The following is a 23,279-nucleotide window of genomic DNA, read 5'->3' as shown; positions in this document are numbered from 1 at the left end:
GTCTTTGAATACAGAATGCGCTTGCATAGGATAGAAATTCCACAAGGTTCAACCAAGAGTCATTAGGGAGCTGAGCGCTTAAAGGTTTTCAGAGCTCACATGGGGCTGAGAGGCATTTGAGTTCCCAATGATCAGAGTGGAAAGTCTTGATTGTGTTGACAACTTGGGACATTCACTCGTTGGAAGGTTCACATCTGAGTAGTAGGGCGACACTATTACACGCGTGGAATTACCCTAACGAAGCTTGAAAACAAGTCTTGAAAAGATAAAATGAAGTTGGAAATAATTTAACAGCCTGCAAAAACCAAGTCCAGTTTCCTTAAAAGAAGACAGTGATATCCAGATAATCAACAAATAGAACATAATGTCCAACATCTACTCAAAAAATTACTAGACATGCCAATAAGCAGGGAGAGATAATCCCATAACCGGGAGAAAAATCAGTCAATAGAAACAATTCCAGAAGTGTAAAATAGGTTGGAAGTAAAAGAAATAATTGTTAAAAGAGTTAGAATTATGTTCAAGTATAAATGAAAACATGAACAGTGGAGAATAATAAAAGATATTTAAAAAAGACCCAGCCTGGCCCATGTTGCTCCATGGTTGAGCATCGATCTATGAAGCAGGAGGTCATAGTTCGATTCCCCGTCAGGGCACATGCCTAGGTTGCTGGCTTGAATCCCCAGTGGGGAGCGTACAGGAGGCAGCCTATCAATGATTCTCTCTCATCATTGATGTTTCTTTCTCTCTGTCCTTCTCCCTCTCTGAAATCAATAAAAATATTTAAGAAAAGGATCAAATGAAACCTGAAAATGAAAAGTACTGTATCTGAAATGGCAAATACACGGGATGGAATTATAAACAGAGTAGACACTGCAGAAAAAAATATTGAACTTGTGGACATAACAATAGAAACTACGCAAAATGTTGTACAGAGAGTATGCAGACCCGACAGAAAGGTACAGGGCGTCAGTGCCATGTGGGATAATACCAGATAGCGTGTATGTCATTGGAGTTCTTAAAAGAGAAAAGGAATGGGAAAAAAGTATTTTAAGAGATAAAGGCTGTAAAAGTTTCAAATCTGATGAACACTGGGAGCTCATAGATTCATAAAAGTTCAGTTAGGATAAACACAAAGAAAATCATCCCTGGAAAATTTCTGCTTAAGTCTCTTATTCTTTGGCTTTACCTTGTTGTCAGACTTAAAAATAACTTTATTCTTGTAATGTTTCTTTCCCCCGCTTTCATGGCTTTGTTTTTATTATATTTAGTTATAGCCTTGATTATGAATCATTTAAGGATTTTTCTAATTATTTCTAAATTAAACGTGTTACTAAGTTAAGTGTTGGTTTATTTTAATTAATCATTTTTACAGGCAGTTTGGAGAACAGTATCATTCCAAACATAAAACCAACAGCGTGTCACAAAAGATTGAAAATTGCTATCTCATTTGGCTAACTTCTTGACATTTATGTGATTTTTAAAAGTCAGCTTTGTGTAAAGTATATGTGGTTGGACGAGGGTTGTCTCTGTGCTTGGCTAGTGTGGAAGCAACCTTGTAGCTTGAGCATAGAGTTTGATTTAGTCATGCATCTAACACGTTTATCCTGTGAGTGTCTAGTATATGTCAGGAGGTGATATTTTGAAAAGGGAACCCTCTAAATATGTGGTAAAAATTGTCTAGGGCAGTGCTTTTTAACCATTTTTGGGTCAGAGGCTGCATTTGAGAATCTGATGAAAACTATGGACTGTTGACTTCATCTGAAAAATGCATACGATAAAAATTTACATTCAGTTTCAGGAGACTCAGAGTCCCCATGATTGAAATATAATGTAGTTTTCATCCTTTAACTATTTTCCCACATTCCCTATATTTTGTACATGTTGCCTTTAATTATATGCTGTGAGGCATTTCTGAAGCTGTACATGGTGTTTATATTTAGAATACACAGGACCTTTGGCCCCACATTTCCAGTAAATTTCACATTGGCCTTATGTATTCAACCACAGTTACCAATTATGTTCTCCTTAGTGAAAAAAACTTTTAAAATAAAAATAGGAGCTTTTTATTTTTTTCTTCTAAAAATTTTTTTAGATCCATTTAAATATTTTCCAGTTTACATAGTTTTTAATTAGAAGAAAGTTGTATTTTTCATGAGACAAACTTTACTTGTGTGTATCTTTAATTACCTCCTTGAGGTTGGGTAGTGTTTTCCTCTTAGATGTTAACATGTCATTTTTAAGGAGTTCATACTTCCTAAAGACATTGTTCTCTCAAGTAAACAGTTCTTTTTCCTCTGTTGGCTCCTGGCAGGTGAATTTGTTTTGCTTGTGTGATTAGTATAGATAGAATAGCTGTTTATGTTGGCTTTAAGATGAAATAGTCACGAAATAATTGTGTATGAAAAAGTCAAAGTAGTGTTAGAAAATTGTGTGTATCGTATGCCTGTCTACTGGTGTCGGGTGATGTGGCCCACACTTTGGAGGGAAAGCTTGGTTCACTCACGTCCTGCCCCTCCTTCCTGCCCTCCTGGCTGCCCCTTTCTGTTAGGGTGAGGGGTGCAGTATGACCTGAAGACTGCACTCCTGGCTGCCCCTTTCTGTTAGGGTGAGGGGCGCAGTATGACCTGAAGACTTCCCGCCTGGGTGCCCCTTTCTGTTAGGGTGAGGGGCACAGTATGACCTGATGACTGCCCTCCTGGCTGCCCCTTTCTGTTAGGGTGAGGGGCGCAGTATGACCTGAAGACTGCCCTCCTGGGTGCCCCTTTCTGTTAGGGTGAGGGGCGCAGTATGACCTGATGACTGCCCGCCTGGGTGCTCGGCTCCACTCTGCCCCCTCTGCTCTGGTCATCATGGCCTGTCAGTGTCTCAGATGAGCCTGTGCTCAGATCTGTCTCGGATCGTCTCCACATTCCTTCTGTCTCAGCCACTTTCCATCTTCGGTCAGTGCCTTCAGAGCTTGGAGGTTGCGTTGAAACGTTTCACAGAGACTGTTAAACATCCCCCCAGTGCTCGAGGCTCGACGCTAGATCCCGTCTGCTGGTGTGCTTTGTAGTCTTCCTTAGTAGCGTGATTCAGAACTGTACTTTACGTGTGTGCGCGCGCTTATACACTAAACATCTCGTTCTTTCTATAGGCCGGATCTCCGGGAGGACAGGTGTGTGACTCTTGTTCAGTACTGTATTCTTCTTCACTCGTCCAATGGGCCATTGTTGAATGAAGGGGACACCGGCCTGACCCGATGACGCTCTGTTCGAGGAACAGGAAATTGGTCCAGGGAAGGCAAGGTGGTGGTGTTCTTGTAGTTGGTAGGGAAGGAAAGTAGCCACCTGAAGGAGAGAGGATTTGAGTTCCACCTTTTATTTGCTACTCAGAAATAAGTAAGCCGTACAAAACTCCCACTCTTTTCCCTCATTTAAATTGTAGCCATGCTCGGTCTCCCTAGGCCTGAATTTAGTTAGACTCAACATCTTACCCAGGCTAACCCCTTATTTACAGGTGAGAAAATATAGACGTAGAGTGGTTAAAAGTTTTCACCAAAGCTGTGAGCCCTACAGCTGACCGGAGAACTGGATCTCTGAACTGTCCGCCAAGAGTTTTTTCCAAGTTGGTAGGGACCTCATTCCCCAGGGATAAGTAATACCTTCTTATTCCACAGAGGGTGGTAATCTCTGTGCCTGCACTGGGTGAGGGCAGAGGTACCCGTGACCTAGGAGCGAGTGATGGGCCGAAGGTGGGAGGGGCCTGGGCCTTGGGGTTAGATCAGGGCTGCAGTTCTGACCCAGACACTTCCAACAGAGCAGACAGGTTACTTTTGCACCTCCTTTTCCTATTCTGTAGCATTGGAATCGTGATGGTACCTGTGGGGGTTGTTGGGAAATTAAATGGGATAACATTTGTAAAGAGCCTAATGGAGTGTCTAATCTGTAATAGTAGGTATTCGATAGCGTGTACCTCTCACAACCAGTGAGAATTGGCCTTCTGGGGAAATAAGCCTTTCCTAAAATCGTGCCATCAGGTGCTGCTGAGGATTCAGTGAGATTCTGTATGATATTTAGCATAGTGCTTGGCAGATGGTCACTACTCGGTACTTAATAATGGTAGCAATTACGCTGTTACAATGAAAACTGCTCATTGCTGTGGAACAAATTATACAGCTGATTAAAAACATAAACAAATCTGGTGTGCATCCAGTTTTGGAAGTCACTATTTTAAATGGCATTTCCTCACCTACATTTAAAAAACTTTTAAAACCACAGTCACCAGTTTATTCATAAAGAACTGCTTAATTTTATAATTAATGTTACATTTTTCCATTTAGTCCTGGCTCTTAGTCTTTTATACTTGTAGAGTAACACCAAATTTATTCAACGTTGTCATGTATGCCATTAATTCTTAAGAAAAACTTATTTTTTAGAATAGTATAGATTTAGAGACAGTTGCAAAAATAGTATAGAATTTCCCTGTATCCTAACGTGTGCAGTTTCTCCTATCGTTAAACATTACCGGGTACATTTGTCACAGCTAATGAAGGAATATTGATACTTTATTGCTTACTCACCTCTGAGCTTTATTCAGATTTTAGTCATTTCCTCTGTGTTCTTTTCCTGTTCCCAGACCCTCCCAGGACACCACATTACATTTAGTCCCCATGTCTCCGTAGCTGCCCTGTGGCTGTTGCTCCGACTTTGTTAAAGAGCACTGGCCAGGCGTTTTGCAGACTGTTCCTTCGTTTGGGTTGTCTGCTTTTGCATCATGGTTTGACTGGACTGATGGATTTTGGAGGGACGACCACGGAGGTAGAGTGTCCTTGTCATGGTGTGACGGGCACTTTTTTCCTCCTCCTCTTCGAAACTGAGTCACTCAAGGCGCAGCCCACACGTAAGTGGCGGGGAGTTCAACTCCGCCACCTCAAGGAGCCTCACAGAAATCCCGGGGCTTTTTCTCCACAGGAGAGCCGCCTCTTCTCCCGGTGTGCATTTATTTAGTAAGTGTTTATACCCACAGGCACTCATGGATTCACGCTTATAATTTATTTTGTTGCTCAGATAGTTCCAGGCTTTGGCCAGCAGGAACTCTGCCCCTCTGTCCTTCTAACATGCTCCCATTGTGGGGTGTGTGTGTGTGTGTGTGTGTGTGTGTGTAGTACTTCCTCATTTGCTGGCTCCAGGTCATATGACATCTTTTTGCCCAAGTCCTGGAGTCAATTAGCCATTTCTCCGTGGAGCCCTGGTTCTTTTATTGGAGCATAGTATTGGAAACCAAGATCTGGTTCCCAGATAAATGAGCTCTTTCTGTGCTAATGTCAGAGCAGGAATGAGAGGTTTAATGTCCAAATTGCCCTAATTGCTTTTCCCACTTTTCTTTTTATTCTCATATGCTGTATTTCCTAGATTTGTCTTTTTTTTTATTAAATATATTTTATTGATTTTTTACAGAGAGGAAGGGAGAGGGATAGAGAGTTAGAAACATCGATGAGAGAGAAGCATCGATCAGCTGCCTCCTGCACACCTCCTACTGGGGATGTGCCGCAACCAAGGTACATGCCCTTGACCGGAATCGAACCTGGGACCCTTGAGTCCGCAGGCTGACGCTCTATCCACTGAGCCAAACCGGTCAGGGCTAGATTTGTCTTTCTAATATGTGGAGTTCATCTTTTGAATGCATATGTGTGTCATAGGGCATATTTATAGTTAACTATTTTATTTATTTACTAGAGGCCCGGTGCACGAATTCGTGCATAGGTGGTGTTCGGCTGGCCTGCCCCGATTGGGGCTGATCGTGGCCAGGGGGAGGGGCTGTGGGAGGTTGGCCACCAGCTCCGCCCCTGATTGGGGCCCGGCTGGCTGGAAGGGTGGGGGGGGCTGTGGGAGGTGGGCCGGCCGCCCCCACCCCCGATTGGGAAGGGGAGGCCAGTTGGGGGTGGGGCCGGCTGGGGGGAGGGGCCACGGGAGGTTGGCTGGTTGGTCCCGCCCCCTATTGGGCCGGTTGGCTGGCTGCAGTGGGCTTCATAGCTACCGTTTGTTCTGGTCGCTGGCTTTTTATATATGTAGATTATTTTTTGTTTATCCTTCCCGAGGATATTTTCCCGTTGATTTTTTTCCCCATTGATTTTTAAGAGAGTGGAAGAAAGGGAGAGAAGGCAGAAGGGAGGGAGGGAGTCAGCAAGAAACATCAATGTGAGAGAGATACATCAATTTAATAGCAATCAAACCTGCAACCCAGGTATGTGCCTTTGACTAGGAATTGAACCCATGACCCTTAGGTGTGTGGGCTAACGCTCCAACCACTGAGCAACACTTGCCAGAGCAACACTTTAAAAAAATTATTTTTATTTGAGGGGGTGGGGAAGGGAGAAAGAAAGAGAGACAGAGACATCGATTTGTTCCACTTATTTATGCATTCATTGGTTGATTCTTGTTTGTGTCCTGAGGGAGATGGAACTCTCAACCTTGGAGTGTCAGGACAGCTCTAACCCTTTCAGGTGCCTGGCCAGTTAATGCTAATTTTAAAATCCAAATTAGGAAAAAAGATAACATGAGCCAAGGAGAGTAAAGCAACTCATGTGTTTGTTACAAAGTAGCTCTTCAGTTCCTTGATTTTTAAGAACGACAGGAAAGTAATTCATGATCTAAAGTGTTTTTTCCACAAATAAATTATAATTAGAATAAAGGAATTAAAAATATTCTCATTCATAAGAAGAGTAGGTAAAGGGAGATCATAATTCTTTTTTACTACCTCTAAAGTTTTACACATTTTTCTTGTTTCTCTTTAAACTCTAAGGTTTGGTATGCACTTGGCATAATATAAGACTCTTTGTGTTTCCATATTCAAATTTTCCTACCTTAGACCCATAGTTCTCTTTAGATAAGCCTCAAACAACCTTTTGAATGAATCATCACTTTTATGTTATGTTGCTTCTTTTTGAAGTATTTTTTGTTGTTGGCATTTCATTTCAAAATGCATCCACAGTGAGACCAAACTGGTGTTTATTTTCACTCCTTGCATTGAAAGGACACCCCTCACCTGTGCTCCCTGCATCACTTCATCTGTACCACCAAGTGCATCTGGGAAGGTGGTTCATTCCATCTGATTGTCTCCTGGGGATCTGTTACACAGACCATCTAGGATTGGCTTGCAAAGCTTTGCACATAGTATAGATATACTCACACCGTTTTTTGGAGGTGTAAGACTAAGAAAGCACACCTGAAAAATGTCTTATTTTTTGTCCATTTGTTTTTAGGTCCTCAACTGTTTGCAGCAAGATTGCAGAGATAGCAGAAATAATATGTCTTTCTTCTGTAACATGACTTGTGTATTTAAATTTCCAGAGCATTTCTCCCTCTCTCTCTTTTTGTTTTAGTTCTTTTTGGGTAGTCTTTTGGTTAACCAAAAGTGAAAAATAATATGAAGTCTTGAAAGTATTTTGTTACATTTATATATGGTTTTATGTTTATTTTCCGTAAGCCTTTATCTGGAAATATTTTATAAATAGCTTGCAATTATTTCTATTTCTAATGGTGAGCAACATTTTTCCATCTGGGCTAATTTTTCTCTATATATTGGTTTTCTGTCTTTATGTATTCCTTTTGTTCTCCTTAATTCAGGCTGAAAAAGTATGTTTTGTGAGCAAAATAAATGACTTCCACCAGAAGGTCTAAGTCAGGCAGGCCTGATCCACTCATTTACCTACACCCTTCCAAGACGCAACCTGTCAACTTCTTCTGTAAAACATGCAACTGATCACAGCATCTTGAGTGCTTCTGACCAACAGGCCACCCCCTAGAATGCCTGTGATTTTCTGTTCCCACCAGTTGAACTATATGTTTATCAAGAATCCCTGGTTTGTCCCTATATCTGTTTAGATTTATTATACATTTTAGTTGCAATTACATAATTGAGTAAACTAGATATGAAATCTAAAGAGGCTTGTCGTTTCTACATAAACTAATTTGGAATGCTTTGGAACGTCTATAGATAGGTCTCAAAAAGAAAATTGCCATCAAATTAGGGATAGGAGAGAGCTGTTAAAGTTTAGGAAGAAAAACCATACAAATCCTAAAAAATTGCTTCACAAAAGTCTTTACATTCTTGTTCTATTTTAAAGAAATAGAGAGTGGACATTGCAGATGCTACTCTTTGGTTATGGTGTATGTGACGAAGTTGACTTGTGACTTGTTTCAGGGACTCACTGAAAGGCAAGGCTGTGTCCGTCATCAAAACAGTGATGGATTTAAACCCACTCGTAGGCTTAAAGTGAAAATAAAATGTTTGTTTGTATGTGTGTTGGTTATCCTATCTAATAAAAGCCTAATATGCAAATTGTCCCCTCGACTGGGAATTCGACCAGGAATTTGACCAGGGGGCGGGGCTGGTGGTGGCAGCAGCAGTGGTGGCAGGCGCTGGGGGAAGGGTGGTGCCTTCGGCCGGCAGCCGCTAGGTCCCTACCTGTGCATGAATTTCATGCCCTGGGCCTCCAGTCTATTATAAATTAACAAACCATACCAAAGCTTAGTGGCTTAAAATAAAAGTCACTTATTACCTGTTATGATATTGAGTGGTTCTTCTGCTTCTCATGGTTTTGGCTTGGGCTCCGGGGCAGCTGGAAGGTCCAAAATAGTCTCACTGGCCAGCTGGCGAGTAGGTGGTGGCTGTCAGCTGGAGCTCCCCGAGGCTCGGGTTAGCTGGGCTGCCCTTCCTGCGGCCTCTCCACCGGGCTGGTTGGCTTTGAAGACCATGGCAGCCGCAGCGTGGTTGGACTTCTGACATAGTGGCCAGTTTCCTCTGGACTACAGAGGTGGCCTTCCTCAGGCTCAGGCCCAGAACTGGCCAGAGTCACTTTGGCTACATTCCATTGGTTAAAGCGGTCACAGGGTCAGCCTAGATTCAAGAGCAGGTGATAGTACAAAGGGTGTGAATACTAGAAAGCCTATTTTTTAAATGAACGCACTACAAATTCTTGTGACATTTAATAAAGCGGCTTCTAATAAATGAAAGTGTTTACAAGCAAACTTGTAATAGTTTGATTAAAACTTGAATTCTTACTAATAAGCATGGGAATATAGGGGTTTCAGCCCATGTTAATCTGATTCCAAAATCTTCATTCCTTAGTCCATTCCCCATTGCTATTGTTTTGGTCAGTTGGCACCTAGGGTTGCAGTATCACTTAACATTGTCAGACATAAATCTTTCATTCCTGTAGCCTTTAAATATTACGTTCTTCAAATAATTAAATGCGATTGTATTTCAATAGAACTTAGGCAATGATTCAGCCTAAGTAAGATACATTATTTACCTCTCAAGTTAATTGACTCCGCAGGTAGTTATTGGGCACAGAATCTGCACCAGGCACTGTTTCCGTCACAGGAGACACAAACAGTGGCGTGGAACTTCCAGTCGATTTGGGATCATTTCTTGTTCCTTTTCATAGGCAATCTTTTAAAAGAATATCTACCTTTGCTTTAAAAAAAGATGAATTTTAGCCCTGGCTGGTGTGGCTCAGTTGGCTGAGTGTTGTCCCGTGCACCGAAAGGTCTTTGGTTCCATTCGCGGTCAGGGCACACACCCACGTTATGGATTTGATCCCTGGTTGGGATGTGTATGGGATGCAGCTGATCAGTGCTTCTCAAATCCCTCACCCCCGCCCCCGCCCCCGCCCCTTCCCCCTCTCCCTCTCCCCCTCTCTGCCCCACTTCCTCTCTCAAAAAAATTTCAATAAAAACATATTTTTTTAAAAGGATGAATTTCAGTAAAAAAACAAGAACACAAAGTCTGAGTGTCTATCCTGAAAAATAACAAGACTCACTAGGTAGGTTTGTAAAGACCCTGCCCAGTGATGGCGAACCTTTTGAGCTCGGTGTGTCAGCATTTTGAAAAACCCTAACTTAACTCTGCCGTGTCACATACAGACATTTTTGGATATTTGCAACCATGGTAAAACAAAGACTTATATTTTTGATATTTATTTTATATATTTAAATGCCATTTAACAAAGAAAAACCAACCAAAAAAATGAGTATGCGTGTCATAGGTTCGCCATCACTGCCCTACACTCTGAATCAATGCGAAAGTTTAACAGAGAATGTTGGAGAAGCTTAAGGTTTGACAGCAGCTCACCTGGAGGTTAACTGATAACTGTTCAACTTAAGGCTGATGTGAAGATGAACTAGCTGATTTGTTAATTGGCACTTATACTACGAACCAACCATGCAACCTCAGCGTTAGCTAAGCTCCCTTGATTTACATTGCAGGCCAGGCAAACTATACACGTTCTTACAAAAAGAAACCTTGAAACCCCACCCCTTCTACCTTCCTTCCTCTCCTTTTGTTTCCCCCCAAAGCAGAAGTCTCCCTTTAATGATTGCTTAATAGAGACTAGGTTAATGGGGAGGTGGAAGAGCAGAGAGAATCTTACCCAGGTGAGGACTGTACTGTACTTCATAAGTGCATAACATATTTTATTTGTAAGGAGCTTTTAATGAAGTTAATTTTAAGGGCTTTTGCAAAACCACAGATATTTTCAAACCCAGCTAATCCGACTTCATTTTATAGACGATCTATTTCAGTCGCCATGCGGTTTACCTGCTATGTCAGAACAGAACTATTTAACCCCCCCCCCCTCCCCATAGCTTGAATTTTTGTCTTGTCACCACACTTTTTTTTAAATTTGAAAACTACACCAGCCCGCCTTGGGTTAAGTTCAAGACATACTTTTCTTAGGTTTTATGTCAAGTGAATAATTCTTTAGCAAAATTTTGTTAGAAGAGTGAAATATTGTTTTATGTGACTGTCAGAAGTTTGGTACCAGAAAGACATTTCACCTTTGTATGTTTTTAAACACAAGTAAGGCAAATGTCACAGCTAACTGATGTAGACCATGTACCACTTTCCTCATCCAAAGTAATTGGTATCCATGGAAACATTTTGGACCAGTCAGCTGACCACATTAGCTTAGCTCACATGAGTTAATACCAAATGAGGTTTTGGATGCTTTTGGTTAGTTAATTGAAATGATGCAAGTTCTTTTGAACTTACCACTAGTATTTATTTTCCTAGATTTTGTGTGTAAATGGTTTTGTTTTTTTTAAAGAAGAAAGAATAAACTTTTGCTTGATTTTTTCCCTCCCACTTCTCATTATGTATTGCTTCTTAGCTAAGGCTCCCGAACTATGTTGTGTTTCTCTGGCTGTTTTTAGGATTTTTTTCTCTTCACTGGTTTTCAGCTATTTGATTATGCATAATAAAAAACTGGTAGTTTTCTTATAGTTCTGCTTGGAGTTTGTTGAGCTTCTTGGATCTGTGAGCTTAATGGTTTTCTTTAAATTGGGAAATTATTCAGCCCTTATTTCTTCACAGATTATTTTTTTCTATGCCTTCCTTTCCTTGTTGTAGACTCCAGTAACATACATTACATTGCTTCATATGGCCCCATAGATTACAGATGCTCTGTTCTCTTCCATCTGAATCTTTTTCTCTGTTTTTTTTTTAAGACAGTTTCTGTTGCTATGTCTTCAAGGTGACTGGTCTTTTTTCCTGCTGTGTCTAATCTGTTTTAATCCCATACAGCGTGTTTTTTTTATTTCAGGTATATTTTTCATGTCTATAGTTTCCACTTGAGTCATTCCTGGTATATTTCTTTGGGTTTTTCTCCTGGTTTGGGCCATATCTTCCTGTTTCTTTGGTAAATTTTGATAGGATGTCAGACTTTGTGAATTTAATTAATAGGGTGCTAGACTTTTCTTTTTTAAAATTCCTTTAAGTAATGTTGGCCTTTGTTCTGACATGTAATTAAGTTACTAAGTTACTTCGATGGAATGTAAGCTAATATTTCCAACAAGGTGAATACTGTCTTGACTGAGTTAAGTAAATCCCAAGAAAGCTTTAAATATATAGCCTCACCTTTGTGTAATGCCTATCCTAAAATTCTTTTTAATTATGAATTATAAGTGAAGAGGCTGGCAGTACCACATGGCAGTTTTCCTACCTCCTTTTCTGTGATGCATAATGAATAAGGAAGGATGAAATGCATTATACTTTATCTGTTTTAATGTGTTCTTATTACTGCGTTCATCGTCACTTCCATGCAATTCTTTTTTTAACTTTGCACCAAATTTATTTTGTTCCTATTAAATATCATTTCTTTGAAAAATAAAAGGAAAGACCTAAAATTTTATTAAGTTTTTAAAAAATGTTTATTTTATTTACTGGGATGACACTGGTTAAGAAAATTCTATGTTTCAGGTGTACAATTCTATAATGCATCACCTATATTTTATTGTGTTCACTATCTCAAGTCTCCTTCCATCACCATTCATCCCCCTTTATCCTCTTTTACCTCCCCCACCCCCTTTTCTTCTAGTAATCACCAGCCTGGTGTCTGTGTCTATGAGTGTGTTATTTTTTGCTTAATCCCGTTACCTTTTCACCCAGCCCCCCAACCCCCTTCCTCTCTGACAGGTATCAGCCTGTTCTCTGCATCTATGAGTCTGTTTCTTTTTCTTTTTCTTTCTTTTTTTTTTAACCTTTTTCCCCCTCACCAGAGGATATGTTTATGGATTTTAGAGAGAGAGAGAAACGGAGAGGGGGGTGAGAGGGAGAGAGGGAGAGAGGAAACAACGTGAGAGAGAAACATCGGTCAGTTGCCCCTGCACATGCTATAGCTGGGGATTAAATGCAGCCTTTTGGTGTATGGGATGACGCTTCAACCAGTTGAACTCCAGGCCAGGGCAGCAAACTTCTCTCTTAATGTCAAGCAGATGCTTAAAGAACTTGGGTTCTCTCAATGGGTGGTGAGTGAGTGCAGTGATTTCTAAGGCCTATAATATGAGTAGTATCAATCATTTAGTGAAGCCTCATCTATTATTACTCCTACAATTAAGCATGCATTATTGGATTTCATCCTTCTGGTCTGGAGTCTAAGTATTTATTCTTATTTTGTAAATGTGCAATGTGGAGATTTTAAATAATTTGACCAAAGCCCACACAGCTCGTAAGCAAGACGCGCAGGATTTGACCTAAGTCCCTCACAGCACAAAGTCTTTGCTGTTCATCATTCCAAAACCTGTGCTGGTAACCAATGGGAAGGAAGTGAGCGACCTTGTATCAATTATAGCACAGTGGTTCTCAACCTTCTGGCCCTTTAAATACAGTTCCTCATGTTGTGACCCAACCATAAAATTATTTTCATTGCTACTTCATAACTGTAATGTTGCTACTGTGATGAATCGTCATGTAAATATCTGATATGCAGGGTGGTCTTAGGCGACCCCTGTGAAAGGGTCGTTCGACCGCCAAAGGGGTCGCGACCCACAGGTTGAGAACCGCTGATTTATAGCAGGTCCTTTCATCAGCTGAGTCAGCTGTTGTGGTGCGTGTAGAAGCCATGGGTATAGAGAATTTTAAGATAATCTGTATTATATTGTTTTTTGTATGACTTTGTGAGACTTAAATAATAAGTTAGCCTGGGGAGTAGATGCATTTAACTTATTTCTAATTTTCCTCATGGTTTACTTTGTTTTAGTTAGCTTTCAGGGTATTTCACTTGTATGTCTTATTGTGGGTGCACATGTGTGGTATGAATACTAAAGTGTTTAGAGCGATCTTACCTGATTAAAAATCAAGTTTTGACCCATCAAAGCGATTCTTTACAGATTTCAGTACCGTAAATTTGTATATTTCTGCAGCATTTTTATGGTTGAAAGATAATTTATTTTTTGAAGTTTTGTCAGTCCAATTCAATAATAATGGTATCATACACTTTAGAGTGGTTTTTATTTTTTTCTCATGATTTTGAAATAGATTTGATTTTATATCAGGATATAAACTGCCAGGAAAATAAAACCACTGGATATTTTGGATAGTTGAGAGTTATGTTTACAAAATAGAAAATATTTTATAAAGAATATTCAGAGTGGTGTAGACTGATGATACTATATTTGAAAGGAACGTGATGACTGATTCCTTGTAGTTTGCTGTTTGGGAATTGTATTTGTTCTCAGTTTATTTTGTTGGCTTTGCAAAAATAGAACTTTATTATTATTTGAGAAGTTGGCTGGGACAGAGGAGAGGCAGGAAGTGTTTGCAGAGAACAAGTTAGTGAGGAATTGCATTTGAAGGTGAAGATAAGCTCATTCCTTTTTCCTCATCCACAGCAGCCTCTCTCCCACCCCTCGCCCGCCCGTGCACTGGGGTGCGGTCGGGGACGTGGAAGGGTGGCTGGCCTGTGTGATCAGGGCTGTTGGCTGGAAGTGTGCCTCGGCTTCCGTGTGTGCTTCCCAAAGAGGCTCTGCCTCGGGCCGCTGTGCTCTTTGTTCTTTGCTGTTTCTTCCTGAATCTGTAAGTTTTAGTTTTAAACTTGACTTATGTTAGAAAGAGTTCTACAGACAACAGAAACTGCACATGGTTTCCGCCCGAGTGGTCAGTCCTTGCTTCCTGGGAGTGCGAGAACTCTGGTGAGCTCCACCAGCGGGTGACACAGTGCTGAGGAGCACAGCGGGCGGCGTGAGGAGCTCTTACAGGCAAGTTTAAGGAGCTTCCGTTCGCTCTCTGCGCCTGAATATCTTCTCTGCTGCGTGTCTTTCACAGGCCAGAGTGCACACTGGGAGATTCGGCTAGCAAGAATTCAGACTCTGACGTGGAGGAGTTTTCAGATGAAACTAATACAGAGAACCTTTTTGGCGCCTCTCCCCCCAGTACACCTCGGCAGATGAAACGCCTGTCAACCAAACACCAGAGAAATAATGTAGGGAGGCCTGTCAGTCGCTCCAATTTGAAAGGTAAGTCTTGTACTTGAAAGATCCACATGAGAGGGCATGGCCCTTCTGGTACATAACTATCCTGATTGATTGATTGATTGATCGATTTATGTTTCTTTATTGACTAAGGTATTACATATATGTAAATACCTTTTAAAATTAGTCCTCACCTGCACATACGTTTTTATTGATTTTAGAGAGAGGGAGAGAGAGAGAGAGAGAGGGAGAGGGAGAAACATTGATGTGACAGAGAAACATCAATCCGTTGTCTCCCATATGCGCCCTGACCGTAAAGGAGAAACTAAGTCTCCTCAGGTAGAAAGGTTTTTGCTGAGTAATTGCTAAAGTCATTTGTATTTTTTTGAGTACAAAGGAATACAAAGGTTGTGGAAGAGGCTAAGCGTGGGTGGATCCACATACTCATGCAGGGTGGCTTCGGGCGAATGAGGTAGATGGCCTTCCTGTCCTCTGCCCCTCCCAGGCTGATGGACTGGATTCTGTCTTCCAGACGTGACAGGCGCAGTGGGCCATGGGGGGGGACAGAGCCAGGCTTTCTTCCCCAGGATTCCTGGCCGCCTGCAGCCTGAGTTCTCCTCCGTGACAGTGCAGCTGCCTTAGGACGTGGGGCCCTCCTGGCCACGCAGCGCAGCGCCCGGCTGGCACCCCGCCCTCATACCGTGGACAGACCCTGCGCTCTTCGTTTCTCCTAGAAGCTGAGTGTTCTCTGTCTCCATTTCTTCCTTCCTCCTGGCCCTTCCTTCCTGAGGTAGATGGTCAAACCATGCCGGCCTGCTGCTTCCTGAGCCCGACTTCTCACCCCAGCCTCAGGTCACCGAAGCCTAGACATGAGAATTTCCCTGTGAATTTCAGTGAACCACTGGTCCTGAAACTGACTGTGCAGCCCCCTGGCTTTCATCCATCTGTTACTGCACAGGACAGGTTTCACTTTCTTCTCATCTGAGAAGCTTCCCCCTCGCATGTTCTCCTTGCTGGGACCAGACCCTTCCCATTCCTCTTCAGTGTCTTCCTCTCTCTTCGGCCGGACTCCCTCTCTGTCTGCCTCACAGCCCCTCACAGGGGCGAGTTTCCCTGTCACAGCCCCTCCTTGAGAAAGAAGGAGGGCAAGAGAAATGGGCTTGATTGTATTGGTTTGCTTGAGTAAATCATATCCAAGGAGGAATTCCTAAGTGTAACTTGTCTTTCTGTCCCTTAGGGAAGATGATTTTTTTACTTTTTTAAAAACTTTATTTGCCATAGGATGTTAAACTGTCCTTATCCCCTTTGGAAATGAGAATAGCTTTCTATTGCAGTTTCTCATCTTTAAATTTAATCCTTATCCATTTTCTGAATAGAAAATTTTCAAATGCCTGGAGAAATTCCTTATCTCAAATAGTATCATTGAAGCAGCATCTAATGAAGCAGAATTAAGACATACTTGCTTTGTGGTAGGAAAGTGAGAAGATGGCAATAGCACGTCTACTTTTTTTTCACTCGTTGGTTCATGCTATTTTAGGATAGGAGTTGCGAGCACAATTTTCCCATTTCGTAGATTGAGTGACTGAGAGAAATGTTAAATGTTTTTTGGTTCTTTTAATTTTCAGCATATGGTACGATTTTTTTTTTCCTCTAATAACAGCCTGAAAATATAAGTGCATGTGAAGATCAGTTTTATTGAAAGTATTGAGAGTAACTTCATATTTAGAATAATATAATGTTGTTTATTTTTTTTAATAGAAAAAACAAATGCATTGAACCAGCCTCCACATAAAGACACTGGGAAAATCGGGGAGAAAAAGATCCGAGCGGCCATTAGGACGACAGAGCGCGATCATAAGAAAAACGTGCAGTGCTCCTTCATGTTGGACTCGGTGAGCGGGTCTCTGCCCAAAAAGCCGATTCCAGATGTGGATCTCAATAAGCCTTACCTCAGCCTCGGCTGCAGCAACGCCAAGCTTCCCGTGTCTGTGCCCATGCCGATCGCGAGAACTGCACGCCAGACTTCCAGGACCGACTGTCCAGCAGATCGCTTGAAGTTTTTTGAAACTTTACGACTTCTGCTAAAGCTTACCTCAGTCTCAAAGAAGAAGGACAGGGAGCAAAGAGGACAGGAAAATACATCTGCTTTCTCATTCAACCGGTCGAATGAGCTCATCTGGTTAGAGCTACAAGCCTGGCATGCGGGACGGACCATTAACGACCAGGACCTCTTTTTATATACAGCCCGTCAAGCCATACCAGATATTATCAACGAAATCCTTACTTTCAAAGTCAATTATGGGAGCATTGCCTTTGTTAGAAACGGAGCTGGTTGCAATGGTGCCCCGGTGGAAGGACAGTGCCCGGCCCCTCACGGAACAAGGATTGTGGGTTATCCCACTTACCATGAGCATCTCCAGCGCCAGAGGGTGTCATTTGAGCAGGTAAAGCGGATAATGGAGCTGCTAGAGTACATAGAAGCACTTTATCCATCGTTGCAGGCTCTTCAGAAGGACTATGAAAAATATGCTGCAAAGGACTTCCAGGACAGAGTGCAGGCACTCTGCTTGTGGTTAAACATCACAAAAGACTTAAATCAGAAATTAAGGATTATGGGCACTGTTTTGGGCATCCAGAACTTATCAGACATTGGCTGGCCAGTGTTTGAAATCTCTTCCCCTAGATCGTCCAAAGGCAATGAGCCAGAAGATGAGGGAGATGACACAGAAGGAGAATTGAGAGAGTTGGAAAGTAGCTCGGATGAGAGTGAAGAACAGACCTCTAATCCAAGGGCGCCAACAACCAGGCAGCCCCTCGACAACACTTTCTGCTTCCCGTCGCAGGACGGCCCCGCCAAGAGGCTGGAGAGGCTCGAATCGGAGGAGGACTCTGTTGGCTGGGGAACGCCGGACTGCAGCACCGAGGCCGGCTGTAGCAGACATTGTCTGACTTCTATTTATCGACCATTTGTAGACAAAGCACTGAAGCAGATGGGGCTGAGAAAGTTAATTTTGAGACTTCACAAGCTGATGGATGGTTCCTTGCAAAGGGCCCGGATAGCACTGGTAAAGAGTGACCGTCCAGTGGAGGTAGGTTTCCAGCAGGCATTCGTGTGGTCTTCTCTTTAGTGCCGTTATTAGTTGTAAATTGCAGTGTATGTTGGGTTGACTATTACATCATAGTCATGATATTTTTAAGGCATAAGTGGTAGTTATCATAAATTGCAGATTTAAACATTTCTATAAAGTACTGTGATAAATGGGGAAATGGATCTATGAAAACTACAAAATTTAGGGAATTAAATATAAGGTGGTGTGTGGAGGGGAAAATGCAACCATGTAAATATAGGATGGAGAAGGACAGGCTAGGTATAAATAAAGAGGGAGGGAAGCCACAATCATGGGTGACCACAAGCCGAATATGAGTCAGTCAAAAGTCAACATGATGCTAAAATATTTTTAAATGAATACGGCATCCAAGGTCATGGATATAGTTTTTTCTCTATTCTTTGCAATAGCTTTCTCCTTTTTTGAGTAGCATGTCCAGTTTTGGTCACTGGATGTTAAAGAGATGTGAATTGTAGAGAACTGTGAGAATGATGAAAGGAAAAAGCGTACACTGCTTGGTGAGGTTTAGCATAGGTGACGCAGGTCTAAGGGAAGTCTTAATTATTGTCAAATGCGTGCTTCAGTTGGTGAAGTTTTTGTGAAAGGAGTATGCCTGTTAGAGGAAGTGGTTGAAATTGGGTTTTGTACACATTTAGTTTTGACAGCTTGATATCTCAAATTCTTTGTTTGCTGCTAAGGGTGGGAAAACAAAAGGGCCATAGTGTTGGGTATTTTTCTTCAGCGATTGTCCTGTGGTGAGGTGAGTGTGCATGTTCCTGTGGCTGAAGGCAAGAAGGCCCGGACCTATGGGATCCCTTCTGCCTGTGTGAGGTTGTGGTTCCAAATTTTAGTAGCTCTATGCATGTGCATAACCTTTTTTAAGAACTGCAGTTTATGGCATCATCTGGAAAAATAATTTACTTTTAAACTGATGATCAGGTCATGACACTTAGGAAGAGTGGTCAAGCATTCACATAATATAGCAGGATGTTTGCAAAATGAGTCGATACTTGGTAGCTATCTGAGGTTAGTTTACTTTGAGTATTATTTTGATTAGAACTCTTTTTTTTTTTGAGTTTTTTATTTTATTTTATTTTTTTTATTTTCATTAAATCTTTATTGTTCAGATTATTACATTTGTTCCTCTTTTTCCCCCCATAACTCCCCTCCTCCCAGTTCCCGCCCCACCCTCCACCCTCACTCCCCACCCAATGTCCTCATCCATAGGTGCACGATTTTTGTCCAGTCTCTTCCCGAATCTCCCACACCCCTTTCCCCCCAAGGATAGTCAGTCCATTCCCTTTCTATGTCCCTGATTCTATTATAATCACCAGTTCATTCTGTTCATCAGATTATTTATTCACTTGATTCTTAGATTCACTTGTTGATAGATGCATATTTGTTGTTCATAATTTGTATCTTTACCTTTTTCTTCCTCTTCCTCTTCTTAAAGGATACCTTTCAGCATTTCATATAATCCTGGTTTGGTGGTGATGAACTCCTTTAGCTTTTCCTTATCTGTGAAGCTCTTTATCTGACCTTCAATTCTGAATGATAGCTTTGCTGGATAAAGTAATCTTGGTTGTAGGTTCTTGGTATTCATCACTTTGAATATTTCTTGCCACTCCCTTCTGGCCTGCAAAGTTTCTGTTGAGAAATCAGCTGACAGTTGTATGGGTATTCCCTTGTAGGTAACTGAGTTACTTTCTCTTGCTGTTTTTAAGATTCTCTCTTTGTCTTTTGCTCTTGGCATTTTAATTATGATGTGTCTTGGTGTGGTCCTCTTTGGATTCCTTTTGTTTGGGGTTCTCCGCGCTTCTTGGACCTGTAAGTCCATTTCTTTCACCAGGTGGGGGAAGTTTTCTGTCATTATTTCTTCAAATAGGTTTTCAATATCTTGCTCTCTCTCATCTTCTGGCACCCCTATAATTCTGATGTTGGTACGCTTGAAGCTGTCCCAGAGGCTCCTTACACTGTCCTCGCATTTTTGGATTCTTTTTTCATTTTGCTTTTCCGGTTGGGTGTTTTTTGCTTCCTCGCATTTCAAATCATTGACTTGATTCTTGCGCTCCTCTGGTCTGCTGTTGGGAGTCTGTATAATATTCGTTATTTCAGTCCGTGTATGCTTAATTTCTAGTTGGTTCCCCAACATAACATCGAGGGTCTCATTAGTTTTCTTGTAGATCTCATTAAGTTTATCGGCGGCTTCTAAACAGTTCTTGAGAGACCTTAAAAGTGTGGTTCTGAACTCTATATCTTCCATTGACAATTTTGTCCTGTTTCTTTGTCTCCGCATTTTGTTATGCTTCCTTGGTGCACTCCCTAGTGGTCTTTGTTCGCAGTCTTATAGTTAAACCTTGATTGTTGTAGCTAATACCAGGGAGGGTTTGACCTCCAGGCCAAGTGGCTATGAGAATCAGCTGTGTCAGCAGTGAGAGAACTTCTGTCCTCTAGGGAGGTGCTAATCTAGCCTTTGCCTGAGGCTATCCGGCAAATGCCTCTGTGCAGGGCTTGGGCAGGGCGGGTCGCACAGGATCAACAGGGTGGGCCGGAGAGAGCAGTTATGGCGGCTCTCAGTCCTGTCCCCAGGGGCTCTGCCTCTCTGAGTCCCAGCACCCGCTGCAAAGCTCGGAGAGAAAGCTGCACTCACTCTGACCAAAGCCAGACAGTCCCGCTTCTCCCGTTTGAGTCTGGGTCCCTAAAGACTCGCCTGTATCTGGAGCTCAGAGTCTGCGACTCCCTCCCGATTGAAAACGCCAACGGCGCCCTCCGCCGCCAGCCCGCTCCGCGCACTCCGCACCTCAGAATTTGACTTCAGCACTGCGCCTCCTCTGAGTGTCCGTATGCGTTTCTCTTTCTTCCTAGTTGTAGCACTTCCACTCAGCCAGCGTTCCTGTGGTTCTGGGTGATGTCCCTTCCGTCTTTTAGTTTCACTTTTGAAGTAGTTGTTCAAAGCAGCAAACTCCGGAGTTAACCTATGCCGCCATCTTGGTTCTCTGTCTTCCTCTGATTAGAACTCTTAAAAATGAATCTATATTGTGATTTGCTTTGAACAGTATTTTAACTCTGAATGATTTTTATGTATAGCTTGTTTTAGAGCGCGTGAGGGTTATTCCCCCCCCCTCCCCCCGTGAATAACTATTTTATAATAAGATTTTAGTATAGTGCAGGTTTCTTTCTTCTTTTTTTTAAATCCTCACCCAAGTATATTTTTCCATTGATTTTTAGAGAGAGTGGAAGAGAGGGGGAAAGACAGGAGAAACATCGATTAGTTGCCTCTTGCACGCGCCCCGACCAGGGCTTGGGCTGAGAAGAAGCCTGCAACCCATATATGTGCTCTTGACCGGAATTGAACCCGGGACCCTTCAGTCTGCAGGCCAATGCTCTATCCACTGAGCCAAACCGGCAAAGGCATGTTACAGTGCAGGTTTCAAAGTCAGTAGAGCAAAACTAGATCTGTAGTGAGGACTTGCCACATGTTCCAGATGGGGAAGAGCTTACTCTGGTCTAGGTTTTTGCCTGGAATGGTTCAATTCCAGTGAGCAAATGTGTGGGCAAGCCAGGGTTGATGATTAATATTTATTGTGAAGCACTAGGGTTGAAGTAATATGAATGAAAAGGCTCTGGCAGTATTACCGCTTCTCTGATTCAGTGCTTCTTGTCGGAGAGGGGCAGGTGGTGTGATGGTGAGGACTCAGGGAGGTGTGTCCGGGCTTCATAAAACTGCTTTCCATGCTGTCACCCACATTGTCTCTCTCCCCCAGACCCTCTTTGGCAATGAACCATCGCTACTAGCAGGAGTGCTTTGCATCCTTAGATATGTTGGAACAAGATATCATTGCATTTTGTGTTAGAATTTATGTTGAAAACACACAGTAGTAGGTAACCATAGTTTTGGATTGCCATCAAAGTTGTGTTCCTTTGGTTTGACCAAGTGAGATTTAAATGAATATGTTATCCTTGTTGTAGAAAAAAAGAAACATACAAATTCAAAGCTTAATAAGTGTGTGATTAAAGATTTGTTAATTAAAATTATCTGTACATAGTTTGCTTCACAGAAGCCCCTGTTGTTTTAAATTTTGGTTTATGAAACATTATGTTTGTCAAATAATGAAAGAGTAACCGAGTGCTAAAGTAGAAACTTTTCTGTATTGGAGATTAATCCAAATTAATAAAAGACAAGGCTCTGAAATAATTAGCTTGGTTGGAGAGAAAGACTATTTTTATTCCCATTTCAGGGACATAATTCTGTAAGGGGAGGTATAGTACATGAATACACGTACACTCCCATCTGGGTTTGTTTTGCTTTAGTGTTTTTACTAAGTATGTTGGGGAAAGATGCACAGTTTTGAAATCAAATAACTGGATTCTATTCCTTGATGTGGCTCTTTCTCGCCGCATAACTTTGTAAATGACTTAATCTTTCTGATCCTAGGTCTTCACATCTGTAAAATGGGTATAATGCCTTCCTACCTACCTCACAGGGTTGTTGTGAGGCTTAAAACAATATTTGTATAAATAGTAAAATACTACAGAAGTAAGTTTTGTTATAATTTTCCCTCTTTTGAAGCTAACTCTAAGTTAGTATGGGCTAGACTATTCTATATTTTTTTAAAGTACGTATTTAACCTTTAATTACCAAATAGTTGTGTATTTTACGGGTGTAAATTAGTTTCAGAATTGCTCACTAGTACCTTGTGAGGAATAAAGTTACCAACTAGAGTACAGTGTATAATTCCATTCTTTTGTCTTTAGCCTTATAGAACACAGTGTTCCAAAGTTAGTTAGGTTAGCACCTTTTTCCTTTACCCTGTTCAGTAAGGTTATGTCATACATTTATAGTGTAGTTAGATTCATTTTTCTCGTCTGCACTCTGTCCTGGGATTTCCCAGTGTCCCAGTTGATTTTAAACTTGCCAACTGTGTGAAGTTCACTCTTTGTGTTGTACAGACTGTGGGTTTTATACATTTAATATGTTAAAAACCCCTAGCATATTTGAGCCATAGATTGTGATATGGTTAATTTGTGCTTCTTCCTTTTTTTTTAACTTATGAAATATATATATTTTCAGAGGAAGAGAAGATAAAATGAAAACTTATATTTTAATGTAATATACAAAAAAATTAGCTGTCTGACTTTGTAGATTACCATGCATATTACCTCAAATTCTAGGAGGATTTTTGGTAACTCCATCAATTTCTTTTGTTTGAATGAGAACTGATTATATAATTACTAGAGGCCTGGCACACGAATTCATGCACCGGTTGGAGTCCCTAGGCCTGGCCATGATCAGGGCTGGGAGGGGGGAGGGGCCGTGTGAGGTTGGCTGCGGGAGTGCACTGACCACCAGGGGGCAGCTTCTGTGTTGAGCATCTGCCCTCTGGTGGTCAGTGTGAGTCATAGCGACTGGTGCACTGGTCATTCGGTCATAATGGTGGCTTAG

At 41.7% G+C, this 23,279-nt stretch overlaps 2 protein-coding genes across 6 annotated transcripts in view; one reads left to right on the top strand and one right to left on the bottom strand.

Annotated features, from left to right (window-relative positions):
• The window catches only part of PLG (plasminogen), a 410,665-nt gene that overhangs the window by 92,663 nt on the left and 294,723 nt on the right, over positions 1 to 23,279 (bottom strand). The window lies entirely within an intron of this gene.
• Positions 1 to 23,279, top strand: part of MAP3K4 (mitogen-activated protein kinase kinase kinase 4) — a 78,918-nt gene that overhangs the window by 11,281 nt on the left and 44,358 nt on the right. For all 4 annotated transcript variants that reach the window (XM_059699887.1, XM_059699891.1, XM_059699888.1 and 1 more), the window contains exons 2-3: positions 14,584 to 14,774; positions 16,488 to 17,818. In XM_059699887.1, the coding sequence (XP_059555870.1) occupies positions 14,584 to 14,774; positions 16,488 to 17,818 (1,522 nt within the window). The remainder of the gene's footprint in view (positions 1 to 14,583; positions 14,775 to 16,487; positions 17,819 to 23,279) is intronic.

Source organism: Myotis daubentonii, chromosome 6, assembly GCF_963259705.1.
Source record: "Myotis daubentonii chromosome 6, mMyoDau2.1, whole genome shotgun sequence".
Lineage (NCBI taxonomy): Eukaryota > Metazoa > Chordata > Mammalia > Chiroptera > Vespertilionidae > Myotis > Myotis daubentonii.
This window is presented reverse-complemented; position numbering and strand designations above follow the sequence as displayed.